At 39.8% G+C, this 16,565-nt stretch overlaps 3 protein-coding genes across 3 annotated transcripts; 2 read left to right on the top strand and 1 right to left on the bottom strand.

Moving 5' to 3' along the window:
* Positions 1–6: 6 nt before the first annotated feature.
* On the top strand, positions 7–5,135 carry LOC112056763 (chymotrypsin-2-like). Its single transcript, XM_052886344.1, has 6 exons — positions 7–33; positions 561–627; positions 1,442–1,667; positions 2,937–3,171; positions 4,041–4,214; positions 4,958–5,135. Exons 1-6 carry the CDS (start codon positions 7–9, stop codon positions 5,102–5,104), a joined length of 876 nt encoding a protein of 291 aa, XP_052742304.1. The 3' UTR covers positions 5,105–5,135.
* Positions 5,136–6,071: 936 nt separating this feature from the next.
* LOC112056760 (chymotrypsin-2-like) lies at positions 6,072–8,485 on the top strand. The gene is made up of 5 exons (XM_052886343.1): positions 6,072–6,141; positions 7,106–7,331; positions 7,446–7,680; positions 7,823–7,996; positions 8,339–8,485. The coding sequence occupies exons 1-5, from the start codon at positions 6,072–6,074 to the stop codon at positions 8,483–8,485; spliced, it is 852 nt and encodes a 283-aa protein (XP_052742303.1).
* A 2,036-nt stretch (positions 8,486–10,521) lies between these two features.
* On the bottom strand, positions 10,522–15,391 carry LOC112056759 (chymotrypsin-2-like). Its single transcript, XM_024097233.2, has 5 exons — positions 15,340–15,391; positions 12,962–13,187; positions 12,451–12,685; positions 11,782–11,955; positions 10,522–10,687 (listed from the first exon to the last, which is right to left on the bottom strand). The coding sequence occupies exons 1-5, from the start codon at positions 15,389–15,391 to the stop codon at positions 10,541–10,543; spliced, it is 834 nt and encodes a 277-aa protein (XP_023953001.2). The 3' UTR covers positions 10,522–10,540.
* Positions 15,392–16,565: the final 1,174 nt, after the last annotated feature.

Genomic DNA, 16,565 nt, shown 5'->3' with positions numbered 1-16,565 from the left:
TGAACAATGGCTGAAGTTAAAAACATGGCGTTCGTAATTTCGAATCTTCTCTACTCTGTTGATACTTGGACGTCATACCGCAGGCATATCAGCATGTTGGACTGGTCTCTGATGCTTTTGTGACATTCAAAATATCATATGTGAACATCATTAGTAATACTGCGCCGGGCCAAACTCAATGGTATTGAGGCGTATCTGATGCCGCGACAGTTGCGCTGGTGCATGTAGTGAGAATGTCTAACTAGAATTGTCCAAGATGTTATTCTACTAGGATCTCAGGAACGGTAAGCGGAAGAAGGCGGACAAAATGTGCAGAAACATTCGGCTAACTACTATACCACTATAGACAGATGCTAGTTCGATTATCGCAAAGCAGCAGAATGGAGGTTTAGTTCAGCAGAGTGCCTATAATTTCGAAAATAAGATACGAGGCTAGATAACCACTTCATACTGTTGGATTTCGATAATACCGAAAATGAGAATTTTCATTAACTCTCAGACAAATATCTAAGTAGATAAATTAGTATATTATAATCTAAGTCACGTTTCTCATGTTCTAGAGCAGCGGTTCCCAAAAGGTGTTCCGCGGAACCCTGAGGTTCCGCGAAAATTCAAGATTTCCATATTGTAAATCATTTCACTTGTGATAATATTAATTGGCGTAATTTATTAATCATTTTCCATTAACTTGTTTTAAAATATTGCAATCCAAAATTCTAGGAAACCGATATGATTCTGACGCGCTATCACACGTCACGAGACGTAAGAGTTTTCCGTCTTTAGTTTACTTTTTTCTTAACCTAGGGTTCCGTCGAAAAATGGTGAAACAAAAAGGGTTCCGAAGTCAAAAGAATTCGGGAACCGCTGCTCTAGAGCATTGATACCCAAAGTGGGACACTCAGAAGGAGTCACGTTGAGGTGACAAAGAATAGAATATATATCGTCTAAAATGTCGAGTTGTGTGTTCAGTAAAAACTGTAGTATATACATAAATGTATAATGGAATTAAAGACACAATTGTGCATGTGTGCGCTCAGTGGTGTAGCCTAAATTGTATATGGCCTAACTAAATATGTTAATTTTGTTATTTTTTTACTCTGTTCTTTTTTGTTTCATTATTTTATTTTACTTTGTATAATATGTAGTTTTAAGTTAAGACACGTCACGTAGACACGTCCGTGAACACACAAGGTTCCACCTGAAAACCAGCGCCACAGCTCGCTGTGGCATCGTGCTGAGGTGGATACCTTTTTTGTCCACGACCAGATGTAGGTATGTATTATATGTTCTGTTTGTTTATTTTTATTTCATTTCTTATGTGTGGACAAATAAAGAGATTCTATTCTATTCTATTCTAAATTCGGATCACTTTTTGCGGATTTTGTATGGACGTACGTAACTTATCTATAGTATAAAATTATTGAGTACGATTAACTTCCAGCCTTCCCACTTGAGGAGGAACCGGGCATGTCCATCTTCTTCGACCACACCGACTCCAGCGCCCGCATCGTCGGCGGCAGCAGTGCAGGCACCGTCCCTCACCAGGTGGCGCTGACCACCGGCAATCTCATCCGCAGCTTGTTGTGTGGAGGCAGCATCATCTCCATTAACCACATCCTCACCGCCGCCCACTGCATGAGAAACGTCGGTGGAAACAGACCTGTCAGGTTAGTAAATGAAATACAGGGCAAGAAACCTTTCTGATATTTGACCCTGAAATACAAAGAGGTTTGTTTGCAGGCGATGCCAATCCAGTAATGTTTTAATTAAAGCCATTTCTCAGAGAACTACAGCAATTTAGTAAGTTTGAGCGGCTTGAATTAAACAGGGGGTGATTAGTGATCGATACTGATGCCAAAAATGCAATCAGTAAAATTTTTGTCTGTCTGTCCGTATGTTCTTTATAGAAACAAAAACTACTCGACGGTTTTTAACGAAACTTGGTACAATTATTCTTTATACTCCAGGGCAGGTTATAAGTATACTTTTCATCACTGATGATGCTGATGTTGGAGCGCGTACAGAATAAATTTATTAGATATTTGTATATGAGGCTGTATGGGGTATACCCATACTATCCATTAATGTACCCAACGTTATTTATACTAGGTATGGTCGGATATAATGAACTGCGGGTTAGGAGGGAACTGGCACTCGTGTTATATATCTTTAAACTCTTAAGAGGAAAGGTGTATAATGCGGAGGTACTAGTACAGGTGAGCCTAAACGTCCCGGACCGTTACGTGTCGCGGAGACGCAAGCCTCAGTTGCTGGTGGTACCGAGCGGACGTACTATTTTAGCCAAAAAATCTCCGTTGACGTGCGCACTTCGCACTCTGAACGTCGTAGCTGAAAACATCGACATCTTCTCTTTTACTCTGATTGAACTCACAAGGATTGCTGAGTGGTGTATTTGTTATACTAAGTAGGTAATAGTAATTGTAATGTATATAGGTAAATAGAATTAAGTTTTATATTTATAATATAGTACTAAGCTAGCGAATTAGGTGATACCTGTAAGGCTAGTATTAAGTTATGATGATAATAAATACTTAAATAAATAAATCACGCTACGACCAATAGGAGCAGAGCAGTAAAGGGAAATGTTGGAAAAACGGGAGAAATTACTCCATTTTTACAGCGATACTACTGTAAGGGCTGAATTAAAGGGACGAAATTCTCTAATCGTCTAAGGGACGAAATCGCGGGTGTCTGCTAGTTCATGCAATAAAAAGCTAAGAGCCTCCGCTGACTTACAACTTTTAGTTGGTCGACTAAACCGGCCGAGTATAGAACAGGTATAGCGTTGTATGGCAGCCCGCACATCTGTCCAACTAAATCGTCCAACTATAACACGCACAATTAATAAGTCGTCCAACTATCGGCTAACTAAAAATTGTCAGTGAGCGGCCACCCTAAGAATGCTTTACCTCCAGCTCCCTCCGCGCATGGGCGGGCACCAACCGCTGGGCGAGCGGCGGTCATGGCATCCAGTTTAGCCGCGGCCTCATGCATGCGCAGTACAACCACAACACCATCAAGAACGACATCGGCGTGTACACCACCACCACGCGCATCCCTCTCAGCTCTACCATCCAAGTTATCCCTCTGAGCTATGACTTCGTTGGAGCTAATGTGCAGACCAGAGCTACGGGCTGGGGCAGAACCTCGGTGAGTTCAGGCAACTTTCAAATTTGAAAAATCCAGCCAAGTGCGTTTCAGGCTACGTGCAGTGTAGGTTTTCGTTGATTATATTAGCGCTTTGAACCCTTTTAATGCACAAAAATATAGATACCAATAGCCACACTATGCGATAGACGACAAAAAAAATATCCTCATTTTACATCTAAGGAAAAATCACCAAAAATTATTTTTTCCAAATTTTCTTTCTACCACTTTATAAACGTACCTAATAAATCTGTGGCAAATTTCAGCTTTTAACAATTATTTTATTAACAACTATAACTTGATCAATTGATATCAGACGCCGGTTTCACTCACGTGGTTAACTTTTTTTTTGAACATTTAAATCGAATAATTCCATCATACATCATTTTTGCGCTACTTTAACCGATTACGAAGCGCACGCAACGGAAGCTCTCAAAAAATTTATTTTGCTGCTCTGCTCCTATTGGAAGTAGCGTGATGTTATATAGCCTATGACAATCACAGATATTGTGACATATATTCGTAACATATAGATAAAAGTTACAATTTTCAAAATTGGCTCAGTAGATTGGCTCAGAAATTACCTCCTACAACCTCGCAACGTCACAAACACACAAACTTTCATCATCATCATCTTCATTATCAGTCCAATGCTGGACATAGGCCTTTTGTATGGACTTCCAAACACCACGGTCTCGGGCCGCCAGCATCCAGCGGCTCCCTGCCGCTTGATGTCTTTGATCCATATCAACGACGACCAACAATGCGCTTTCCGGTGATGGGTGGCCACTGGCCAACACCTTGGGACCCCAACGTCTATCGGCTCTTCGAATACAAACTATATTGAGTATATATAGATGTATTATTTTTAGCAACGAGGTTCTGTGTCTCCCACTCTTCTGGAGCTCCGCAAGCCGACGGTGGACGGTCAGCGCTGCGTGACCGAAGTCCGCCGCGTCGCCAACCAGGTCAACATCCGCGCGCCCGCCGTCGACCCCGCCCTAGAGATCTGCACCTTCCACTCCGCCGGACGCGGAATGTGCAATGTAAGCCAATCCAGTTAACTTAGCACAATTCATTGCTATTCTCCACAAATTGAAACGTATGGTACTGTTTTTGACTGCTGCTCAATGTTTAAAGATACAAAAAATACTGGTAAACTAAACCATGTTGGAATAACAAAACATGGAATAAGAAATTATTTTATGGGTGCTAATTCCTAAATAGGCCAAGAACCCTTCATTAAATACGTGTCTCAAACGGTGAAGGAAAATCATGTGAGGGAACCTGCATATAAGCATATAGTAGATGAGTTTTTGACTACCAGGTTAGTATTAGCCTGGACACGAGATCCTGAGGTCAAATTCCATTTGACTAAAAATGCCACCAGCCACATCAGTAGGTCATGGTCTTCTCCTCTATTGTCGGAGAGCTAGTGAAGGACATTTTGACAGCAACAACATAGAAACTATTAAAATAGTTTGTTCGCTTGAGCGAACAAATATGGTATGCTGTTAAATGAAGAACTATTTCCCAACTTTAAAACTGCAGCACTGCTCAAAAAAGCGTCGTGTTTTAAAAACGCTGTCGTGTGAACATATGCTTGGGAATGCATTTGTTGTATTTTAACGTCCGCTAAAAAAGCTCTCGTGAGAATGAGCTGGCCTAAGTACAAATATCAAACGTGCCAACTTCAGCTGTAACCTGATACGTGACCAAGCGGTTTACCCACCTTTTAGATATCAATTCAAAAATTCAGAGGTTCTATAAAGCACAATTATTTCCCCAGGGAGACTCTGGCAGCCCCCTGGTGCGGACTGACCGCAACCAGCAGATCGGCATCGTGTCGTGGGGAATCCCCTGCGCCCGCGGCGCTCCTGACATGTTCGTGCGTGTCAGTGCCTACAGGACTTGGCTTGAAAACGCTATGCGTTAATTGACTATGAATATAATTTAAGAAAAACGAAATAAAGGATTTGTTTTCAATTAATTTTTTTTCATCACAACTTACGCCTTTGTTAGAATATCCATTAAATAGTGAACTTACCCAGGTAAACCATTTTTTTAAATAGCAAGTCCTTGCTTAGATTGTGTGAAATAAGACTTAGAAAGTTAGCTGTGAGGGAAAATACGTGAAGAAATGAAATGAATGGAGAAAAGTAGAGACCCCCAAAGGGTTTTAGCGCCGAAGGAAGTAAGTCATTGCTTAGTCATTATTTGGCGCTTTAGAGCCCCATCGGAGTTGAATTTATTACAAGACATCCACCGTACTCCACAGGACTTACTCCAACAGATTTACATTTTTTTCCAAATTTGGATAGTCCGTCAATAATCATTAATTTGGCTTAGTTTACAAGCACTTTCGATACGTCAGGTGTATGGTGTGTAGGTAATTTATTCGAAAACTTAAAATAAAATTTACGAGGGTTCCAAATACGCCTTGGTCCGAGAAAAGCCCACAACAAACTCTTCCAGGTTTTTTCATAACTTCTTGCAAGGGAAAATATTTCACTTCGATGAGCCAATACAAAACGCCTTCAAATTGATTCCCAATGTTTTTTTAGTAAAGGCATCAATGAAATAGGTATCTATAAGATGGCAAAAGTGCATACATAGCACTGGTACATACTTTGATTAAATAAATATATTATTTTGAAAAATTCTCCCTTACAAAACGCCAATTTCTTATTTAAGGATAAGTATAGGCTTTAAGTAATTCATAACATACGTCATACATATGTCATGAATTAAAGCCACCTTGACAAGATAATGTAAATACGATAAAGGCCTCGCGATTATGACAATAACAAGAGCTTTAGTGATGATAATTAGATATTTTTTTTATCACGATTAGAATATTTTTTGCATATAAGTAGGTGAATTAGCTGATTCAGTGGTATTACATGTCAGAAGAAGTAGACATGTCATTCAAAGTTGCGTTAATGTGCCTAACTGTCCTCCTCGGCAGCAATGGTAAGGACACCTTTGGTCGTACCATAAATAGTACTTGGGCCCAGGAACAAAATATTTATTAACATTATTTATAACAGTGGGTACTTACTTTTTTTAGGAATTAGATATGATTATAGTCAAGCTAAGTGTGTATTCTGTCAAGCTTCATTTTCAATTCAATCATAAGTACAGTAATGCGTTATCTTCACATATTGACATCGAAAATATCTACACCAGCCGCTAATTTTGACATAATATGTTAGTCACTTAATATAACTAACATCAAATTAATAACAACTGCATTATTCGTATACCGTCAAGCCCATTGTTAACGGAAATCACAATGTCAAGTGGGAAATATTCACAATCCACTACTTAGTGATATTATCGAAGGGATGTCAGTAGCCACTGGGTGACTTGTAATCTCAATTTTAATCAGTTATCATTAAATAAAAAAGTGAATACAAAATCACGAGACTTAAGAAATACTAAGAATAGCTAGTTGGTAAAATTCGTGTTACGTCTACTAATGATACTCGAATTTTGAAAACCATTTTCAAATCCCTCTACTGCAGTTAGATAAACAACAAAATATTATACAGATACGTCAAAATAAATTTTAGCATTCATCGTTATCATTGTAAACTACGTACCTATCTGTCAGAATCAGCATCAACAAAATGAATCAATCAGAATCAGCAAAATCGCAACCTATTCACGCTCAACGGTTAAGTGCTGATTACTCTACTCATTAGGCCATGTAAAATATTTTACAAGTTTTACAATGCTTGGATGCTATTGGTGATCTACCAGAAATAATTGTAGGCTCCGAAATAAAAGTCAAACTGAATAAAGTTTTGATATAACCAAAAATGACAATTTTCGTTACCTCTCTGACGATTATCAAGGTAGCTAACAAAGCATATTATATAAACGAAGTAATACGACATAGGGCATATGCTAATGAGGTAAGAAAAACTTCTAGCCTTCCCACTTGAGGAGGAACCGGACATGTCCATGTTCTTCGATCACACCGACGCCAGCGCTCGCATCGTCGGAGGCACCAACGCTGGCAGCGTTCCACACCAGGTGGCGCTGACCACCGGCACCGGAACCCGCAGTTTGTTGTGCGGAGGCAGCATCGTGTCCAATCGACACGTGCTCACCGCCGCCCACTGCATGAGACCCGTCGGTGGAAACAGACCTAACAGGTTAGTGCTACAAGAATAAATTTTTAAGTCATACATAGTTAGTCACAGTAACGTAAACGTAATCATTATCGTCCTGCTAGATATGGGCTCCGCTTATGAATGCTTTACTTCCAGCAACCTCCGCGCATGGGCGGGCACTAACCGCTGGGCGAGTGGTGGCCAGGGGATCCAGTTCAGCCACGGCCTCATGCACCCTCATTACAGCCAAATTACTATCAAGAACGACATCGGAATTTACACCGCCAGCAGGGCCATCGTTCTCTCCACTTCCGTCCGAGTTATTGCTCTGAACTATGACTTCGTCGGAGCTAATGTAGCAACCAGAGCTACAGGCTGGGGCAGAACCTCAGTGAGTTCACACAATTTTAAAAACCAAAATAAATAGTTATCATTCAAGATCTAATTTATAATTCTAAATTATCTATAACAGTTACAAGACAAACAAGTTTGAAAATCTCTAATTTTCTTGAAATATGTAATATATTTTTTAGCAATTTGGTTCTACTTCTCCCATTATTCTGGAGCTGCGCGCGAGAACCATCGACGGTCAACGCTGCGCAAATGAAGTCCGCCGGGTGCTCGGCTTAATCGGCGCCAGCTCTCCCGCTGTCAACCCGACCCTCGAGATCTGCACCTTCCACTCCGTCGGACACGGCATGTGCAACGTGAGCCTTTTCTTCTGTTGTTTTAGCATAATTCATTGCTATTCTCCACAAATTAAAACAAATTGTACTGCCTTTAACAAGCTGAAAACCAACTGAAAATATGGCGGTCAGATCCACCACCAAATTTTAGATGAATAAGTCTGTCTTATTCATCATAGCTATCTTTATCATAAGTAGCTACAGACCAAACTGTATCCTCTGATTTAGTGTTCGTTTTAGGGAAACGGAACTTATATTTGGATTTAAACTAACTATAAAAGCAATTTTAAAGAAGAATTTACGTCAATTTTAATTTATTTTAGAGTCTACAGAGATTTTATGAATCACATTATGTTTTCCCAGGGAGACTCTGGCAGCCCCCTGGTGCGGACTGACCGCAACCAGCAGATCGGCATCGTGTCGTGGGGAATCCCCTGCGCCCGCGGCGTGCCTGATATGTTTACGCGTATTAGCGCCTACAGGACTTGGCTTCAAAACTCTTTGCGTTAAATGGTACTATTATAATTTAAAAGGAATGAAATAAAGGATTTGCAATTAATTTTGTTCGTTATTACATATGCCTTTGTAAGAATATCCAGTACCTAAATAGTGTACTAGTACTTAACCTTGTTTTTGAATAGCTAGAGCTGGGCCTTTATTCCGAGTGTCAATGAAGCAGCACTAATGTTTTAAAAAACATAAAATAAACTTGCTAAAATAGTAGCAGCACCCAGCGGCCATCTGCAACCTGATTGATGTCAATGAGGGAGGTTCGCCCCACATTGCAGTTTCACGTCCATCGACTCTTCGAACTTGCCCTGCCCACTGCCTCAAATTTGCTATCCGACTGCGTATTCTACATTAAAGTGCTTGCACGAAAAGCAGTGATCACGGCAGAGACACTGGGTGACCTTAGTACCATGCTCAATGACCTCAGCAGAGTTTCTCAACAAGTCGGCCTGAAAATGAACATGGCCAAAACGAAAATAATGTGTAATGCTCATGTATTGCTCCACCCAGACATAGTTGAGATCACTGCACTCGAATTTTAGACGAATGTCTACAAACATACAAAACCTAGAAAATGTGGTCCATTCAATTTCGAGAGGTGAACCGCCGAAACCAACTCGGCTGGGCTGCATTCGGAAAAGTTCGCGATATCTTTTCGTCCGAAATTCCTCAATGAATTAAGACAAAAAAAAGTCTTTGAACAGTGTGTGTTGCCAGTGATGATGTATTATTCGGAGACTTGGTCTAAGTAAGTTAGTTTATTTTCTGATTTTGAAGTTGGTTGAATTAATTTTTTTATTCCTTCACCGTTTGTGACACATGATATTTAATTTCCTAAAATTCACATAACTGAAAAGTTGGAGGTGCATGCTCCGGACCAGATTCGAACCTACTCCTTCCGAATCGAAGGCAGAGGTCATATCCACTGGAATATCACATCTAGAACATCCAGATGATGTTATGGTTTAATTAATACTGGTATTTTATATATTTTAAAAACACTGCGCATCATCTCGCGCGCCATCTCCCACCCGAAGTCGGCTGACGCCTCAGGCGTTTTGTCTGTAGTGCGCACTGTACTTATTACCTGCACGTAGTTGACTTCAGAGACGACTCAGATAGTGTGCTTGGGTTGTAATAGTGGTTTAGTGCAAAAATATATTATATAACTAGCTGATGCTCGCGACTTTGTCCGCGTGAAATTCAGTTTTTCGTTAATTCTGTGGAAACCATAATTTTGCCGGAATCATAAACCAAAAATCAGAATTAAAATGAGAAATAAAAATTACAGAAAATTACTATTTTTTTATTTTACTTTCGGAACCTGGTGCACGTTTAGCCAGTTTTTAAAGAATATGTTGTGGGGGATATTTGAGCGACGACTTTAATAATTTTGTTCTCTGATTTAAGGATTGTATTCCAGAAACCCGCAATTTTATTCCAGTGTCGGCGAACATGCCCGACGCACTACAATATCTTGGCTTTTTTAATAAAATGTAAACATTTTTGACGGCCTCCGTGGCGCAGTGGGATGCGCGGTGGATTTACAAGACGGAGGTCCTGGGTTCGATCCCCGGCTGGGCAGATTGAGATTTTCTTAATTTGTCCAGGTCTGGCTGGTGGGAGGCTTCGGCCGTGGCTAGTTACCACCCTACCGGCAAAGACGTACCGCCAAGCGATTTAGCGTTCCGGTACGATGCCGTGTAGAAACCGAAAGGGGTGTGGATTTTCATCCTCCTCCTAACAAGTTAGCCCGCTTCCATCTTAGACTGCATCATCACTTACCATCAGGTGAAATTGTAGTCAAGGGCTAACTTGTAAAGAATAAAAAAAAAAAATGTAGAGTGCATCATTATACTGGACTCTGAGGGTATTAAAGGAATTTCTTCTATAATTAATCCATGAGTGTGAGGTATAAAAACTTATACAATAAGCTTTACATCGTGTTATTTCAACATTATCAGAGCACCGAGCAAATCTCAAAAGTTGGTATTAAAAAAATTAATTGTTAACAAATCATTTATTTCTAAGTGTTATTATAATATTAATTGTCAATTAACGCATAGCGTTTTGAATCCAGGTCCTGTAGGCACTGACTCTCACGAACATGTCAGGCGCGCCGCGGGCGCAGGGGATTCCCCACGACACGATGCCGATTTGCTGGTTGCGGTCGGAGCGCACTAGGGGGCTGCCAGAGTCACCCTGGGAAAAAATACAAAAAATTAATAACAAGGATTTTAAATTATAGAAAGAAATATTTTTTTATTAAATCAATTACGCCATCTAGTAATATTTACTAAACTGCGCCGTTTCACGAGCTTTGTTCTTGTAAACCTACGCACTCCCACAAAGTGTCATTGGTGAAATGTTATCGCACTCAATACGGAGTAAACCCGCCAAAAACATAACATACAATTTATTATTATTCTAAACAGGAAATCCATCCCACAGATAGTTCACCGTCACACATTAACTTAAGCAAATAGTGGAACGGGACACTTTTTGGTGCGTGCAATCGGTGTTTCATTAATTAATGACGTCATCGTTACAAGAACCTCTGTTGACAGAATGTCCAAATACACAAGAGTCAACAAAAATCAACAATATTCAAAACATATCAAGAGAACACCTTATAAAATAATAATAATAAGTCATGGGACACGAGGTTACAGGGCTGTACAAAGGACGCAATGTGTTTCACAAGGCTCCGACTTTTCAAATACGAGGTGCTATTCAGAATTTTATCAAGGTTTGTCCGCGATTTTTAGTTAAAAATGGAATTAGGATTTGTTGATCAGGCTAATATTAATCAGCAGTGCCGGATTAAGGAAACTTGATACCCTAAGCATAAGCAATCTCCCCCTGTACAAAATATAATTATTGCACCTACTCCACAATAACACATTGCAAAGCCAAAATAATTTGCAAAAATATGTCAAATTCTCCATCCTCTGATTCTGTATTCTCCAGTAATTGAGAACGGTGTTAAGTGGCGGTGCAATTCGTCTGTTGGTTTTGTAGCAAAAAGCAAATAAATATGCTAATTTGACTATCTCTCTGGCGCAGTTGGTTGTGCTGCGGTTCTCAACAGAGAGATTCAGGATTCGATTCCCAGCTCGGCCAATTAAGGATTCTATAATTTCTAAATCGGCTCAAGTCTAGTCTGGTGATAGGCATTAGGCCATGACTAACATACTACCACCCCACCGGCAAAGATGTGCCACCAAGATGTCACGTAGAAAAGACTGGTGTGAGTCTATGGCTAACTTGTCACAGATTAAAAAAAAAATACTCACATTGCAAGTACCACGTCCGGGGGAGTGGAAGGTACAGATCTCGATGGCGGGGTCAACGTGCGGCGCACGAATTCCGACCTGGTTAGACACGCGACGGACCTCGTTCACACAGTGGTTACCGTCGACGGTTGAAGCGCGCAGTTCCAGGAGAGTGGCAGAAAGAGGACCTCCAGCCTAAAAATTAAACAAATTACAAGAAAATTAAAGTCTTATAATTTATAATTGTTACATTCACAATGTATCAATCACTATCTGGACAATACTCTAGTAATAAATTAAAGCGATTTTCAGTAAAAATGCTACTTCATTGATTTACCACCCAGCGTGATTGCTATTAAAATTATGAAAGTATTTGATGCCGTGCGGTTTCACCTGCGTGGTTCTCGTTCCCGTAGGAATACGGGGATAATATATAGCCTCCTTCCTCGATAAATGGGCTATCTAACGCTGACAGAATTTATCAAATCGGACCAGTAGTTTCTGAGATTAGCGCGTTTAACCAAACAGACAAACAAACCAACTCTTCAGCTTTATAATATTAGTACAGATTTAGGTTAGTACGCTAGTAGGTATTATAACTTTACAAAAAATTGTTACGAAAACGTAAGTATTGTATTTTGTCTTGCTTGCACGTTTATAGATTTAAACGTTGACGTAGCGTGAACTCACCGAGGTTCTGCCCCAGCCGGTGACTCTGGTAGCAACATTAGCACCAATGAAGTCAAAGTTCAGAGCGATGACTTGGACGGCAGCGGAGAGAGCGATGTTTGCGGAGGCGGTGTAGATGCCGATGTCGTTCTTGATGGTATTGTGGTTGTACTGCGCGTGCATGAGACCACGGCTGAACTGGATACCAGTGCCACCGCTCGCCCAGCGGTTGGTGCCTGCCCATGCGCGGAGGGAGCTGGAAGCAGAATTTTATTCTCAAGCTAGATCCACAAACAGCAGGGTGATTGCTAATCCGTTGATGGTCAATTTGGCTGATTGGTTCTTGAAATGGCTCGAATCATGAGGAGGTTTCTCACTTTGGAGCCCTTATTGCCTGTTGCTTGGGCATTCAAAGGCCCTGCAAGCGGGGGAACTAATTATTTTTTAAAATTTTCCAAGCAGGTCATATCAGTCGAATGGCTGATATATTATGAAACGAGAAGACACACAAACTTATGCTTGTATCACTTACGCGCTAGGGTTGTTTCCACCAACGGGTCTCATGCAATGGGCGGCGGTGAGAACGTGTCTGTTAGACACGATGCTGCCTCCGCACACCAAGCTGCGGGTCCCGGTGCCGGTCGTCAGCGCCACCTGTTGAGGAACGTTGCCGGCGTTGCTGCCGCCGACGATGCGAGCACTGGCGTCGGTGTGGTCGAAGAAGATGGACATGTCCTGTTCCTCCTCAAGTGGGAAGGCTGGAAGTTATTTGTACCTCATTAGCGTGTAATTTAGAGCATGTGAATCTTTACTTATCTTTATATTCTATTATATTTACTGAATTACCTACATAGGTATTCGCTAGATAGGTATCGAAAATTCTTATTTTCGGTTATATCAAAACCTAAAATCTCAATCTATATAATACACTACCTGTTGTGTAATTTATCTTGTAATGACTATTTAGTTATTAAGAGATAAAAATGAAACTAATATTATGACAGTACATAGTCAGTAAGTAGTGCCTCTACCTATGAACGGATTCATGAGAGAATTTCAGCATACATACGAGTACATACATACAGCATACAGCACTTAAAACTTAAGCAAAAAAATCGTAAAAATAAAATGTAAATTTAAAAAGGTTGACTTTAATCAAAATGATATTTTAGAGCATACCTATGCTCTAAAATATCATATATAAAAATTAACACCAAGCATTATACCTAAAGTGGTTAACAACTAGACCTGTTGAGCTGAGTAATCAGCATTACAACCGTGGAGCATGAACGGGTTGCGATTTTGCTGATTCTCATTGATTCATTTTGCTGATGCTGATGATTCTGACAAGTTTACAGTGTTGATTGTTATATTTTGCGATATCTATATAATTTATTTGTTTCATTATGTTCTGATTATGTATTTATTTGTATAGTTAATAAATAAAGCATTCAATTTATTTGTTGTTTGGGTGACTTCAGACTTTCAAACGGATTCGAAAATTTTTGTAAGTCTTGTCGCCTTATATTTTTTTTTTTTTGAAAATTTTTGAATAAAGATTTTCAAATATTCCCTTTAGTCCGGGGGCCACGTTTCGGCGTACGATGTATCGGTTACTGTGTGATATCAAACGAGATAATTGGTTGACAACCAATAACTTAGCAGGTCGTCGGACTTATTTTCAAACATGAATATCGTGTGCGTTTTGTTCTAACAGCCGCAAGTTACTCAGTTTCTCTTTCAGTTTTCCTTATAAAAAAAAACAAAAATCCTCGGGACTATATAACTAGACATGTCCCAATTTTGTATGAAGGCTGGGCCATTATTCCGAGTGTCCAGTAAACAGAACAAATTATCTAAAAAGAACATAAAATATTGGGCTTAAAACGTAAAATAAATTTTTCTTTCGCATTTTTTTTATTTAGTTAATATAAAATGTAATTTTTTTCATCAGCTGACAACATTAAATAAGAATTTTTATCACGGCAACATGCTCGAAATTCACACCCTGACAGATTGTCAGTGATCTTCGCGTAGCCGCGTTCGTCTATTGCGTTTTTAAGGCAATTTAAAGAGTAGTTTTGTTTCATGCTTCTCTGTCTACGATTTAACGTTTCTTTTTAACTTGTGTCAATATTAAATACCTTTGCCTTTTCCTTACGGGAAAGAATAAAGAAAGAAAAAAATACTCGTGTCAAATTGACAACATGACAATGTTACATGACATTGACAGCTTACACCGGATGTTAATTAAATTCCAGTTATTTTTATTGGTTGTTTTGAACACTTTCACTTATTCTATGTTTAATTTGTAGACAAGGGAGCGAAACAAAAAAAAATATTTATTTAAATATTGCGGGTTCCAAAAATTCTGAAAATTATTTTCTAAACAGCAATTTATATATTCTATCCGTAAAAAATACGATCCACCTGCTTATATAAAATCTGTAGAGAGGTAAATTCTGTACATGAAATATGTTTCCAAAATAACTATCAGGGGGTGATTAGTGGTCGATACGGATGCCAAAAATGCAATCAGTAAAATGGTTGTCTGTCTGTCTGTATGTTCATTATAGAAACAAAAACTACTCGACGGATTTTAACGAAACTTGGTAGAATTATTCTTCATACTTCTGGGCAGGTTATAGTATACTTTTTATCACGCTACGATCAATAGGAGCAGAGCAGTGAAGGGAAATGTTGGGAAAACGGGAGAAATTACTCCTTTTTTACAGCAATACTACTATAAGGGCTGGATTAAAGCGGTCTAAGGGCGGACGAAATCGCGGGCGTCCTCTAGTAAATAATAAAGACCCATTTTGGGACATGTCATTTACACTGAGTTACACAGAGAATGGGTTTAAAATAGCTCAAAAGTCTAGGTAGCAATTTGTAGTCAAATGTCCTTACCATTGCTGCCGAGGAGGACTGTTAGGCACAATAACGCGACTTTGTATGACATATCTACTTCTTCTGACCTGGAATACCACTGAACCCGCTAACGAGCCTATTTATATTCAAAAAATATTCTAATCACGATAAAAACTATTTAATTTCATAAATCATTATTGTATAGATTATGTTCTAATCGCATTTATCGAGTTTAGATTATCCTGTAATATATAGTGGTGGGTTTAGCTTAGATGATGATATTTTGTTTATGCTACGTCATTGATAATTGACGCTAATGCTACTACAGTGTTCAGTCAAGGCCCTTGTGATTGCATTGACAAGTCGTCGCAAGCATTGGTGGTCGTTTTTACAACTGATGGTAAGTGATGATGCAATCTAAGATAGAAGCGGGCTAACTTGTTAGGAGGAGGATGAAAATCCGCACCCCTTTTCGGTTTCTACACGACATCGTTCCGCAACGCTAAATCGCTTGGTGCAGTGCTACTTCAAGATACTAACCACTAAGAACGGATCTTGCGATGGATCCGGATTGAAGAGGTCTAAGCGCGGACGAAGTCGCGGGCGTCCGCTAGTATCTGATGAAAGTGATTTAGAAGGCGAGCGTGAACGGAAATGTTAAAAGGGGAAGACCAAGGAGAATATTCCTGAACTAAATCCAGGAATCAATCAGTAATGACCAGTCAAAGCCGATGAACTTGTATGAAATGAAGGATGAGAATGCAAGGGACATGCAATGATCATAGCAACTTTTGACTGGTGGGAGGCTTCGGTCATGGCTAGTTGGGTGTATTTTCATCCTACTCCGTACAAATTAGCCCGCTTCATGCATCATCATCGTGCATGGGCGTAGCTAGGATTATATCTAGGAGGGGGGGGGGGGGGGGGGGCAGCTATAGTATTAAATTGTGTATCTCACATTACTTACTGATACTGTCCAAACAAACCAGTTTTTACGGCCGAAACCGAAACCGAATTTCAGCTTCAGCCTCAGTTTCAGTTTCGGCTATAGTTTCAGCCGGTTTTCAGCTGAAACCGATACTAAGCTGAAACCCGTCGCCGAACCTTGGCTGGAACTGAAACTGAAACCGTCAATTTCGACGGTAAGTAAACGACACTATACTCGTATTGACAATCTCGATTTCACGATACAGACGGACGTCGAAAGCAGGCGTAGAGATTTAAAAAATAAGAAATAATGGACATCGTATTATTGCATGTTTAGC

This window comes from Bicyclus anynana, chromosome 16 (genome assembly GCF_947172395.1).
Source record: "Bicyclus anynana chromosome 16, ilBicAnyn1.1, whole genome shotgun sequence".
Lineage (NCBI taxonomy): Eukaryota > Metazoa > Arthropoda > Insecta > Lepidoptera > Nymphalidae > Bicyclus > Bicyclus anynana.
Note: the sequence above shows the minus strand (reverse complement) of the source record. Positions and strands in the feature narration are given on the sequence as shown.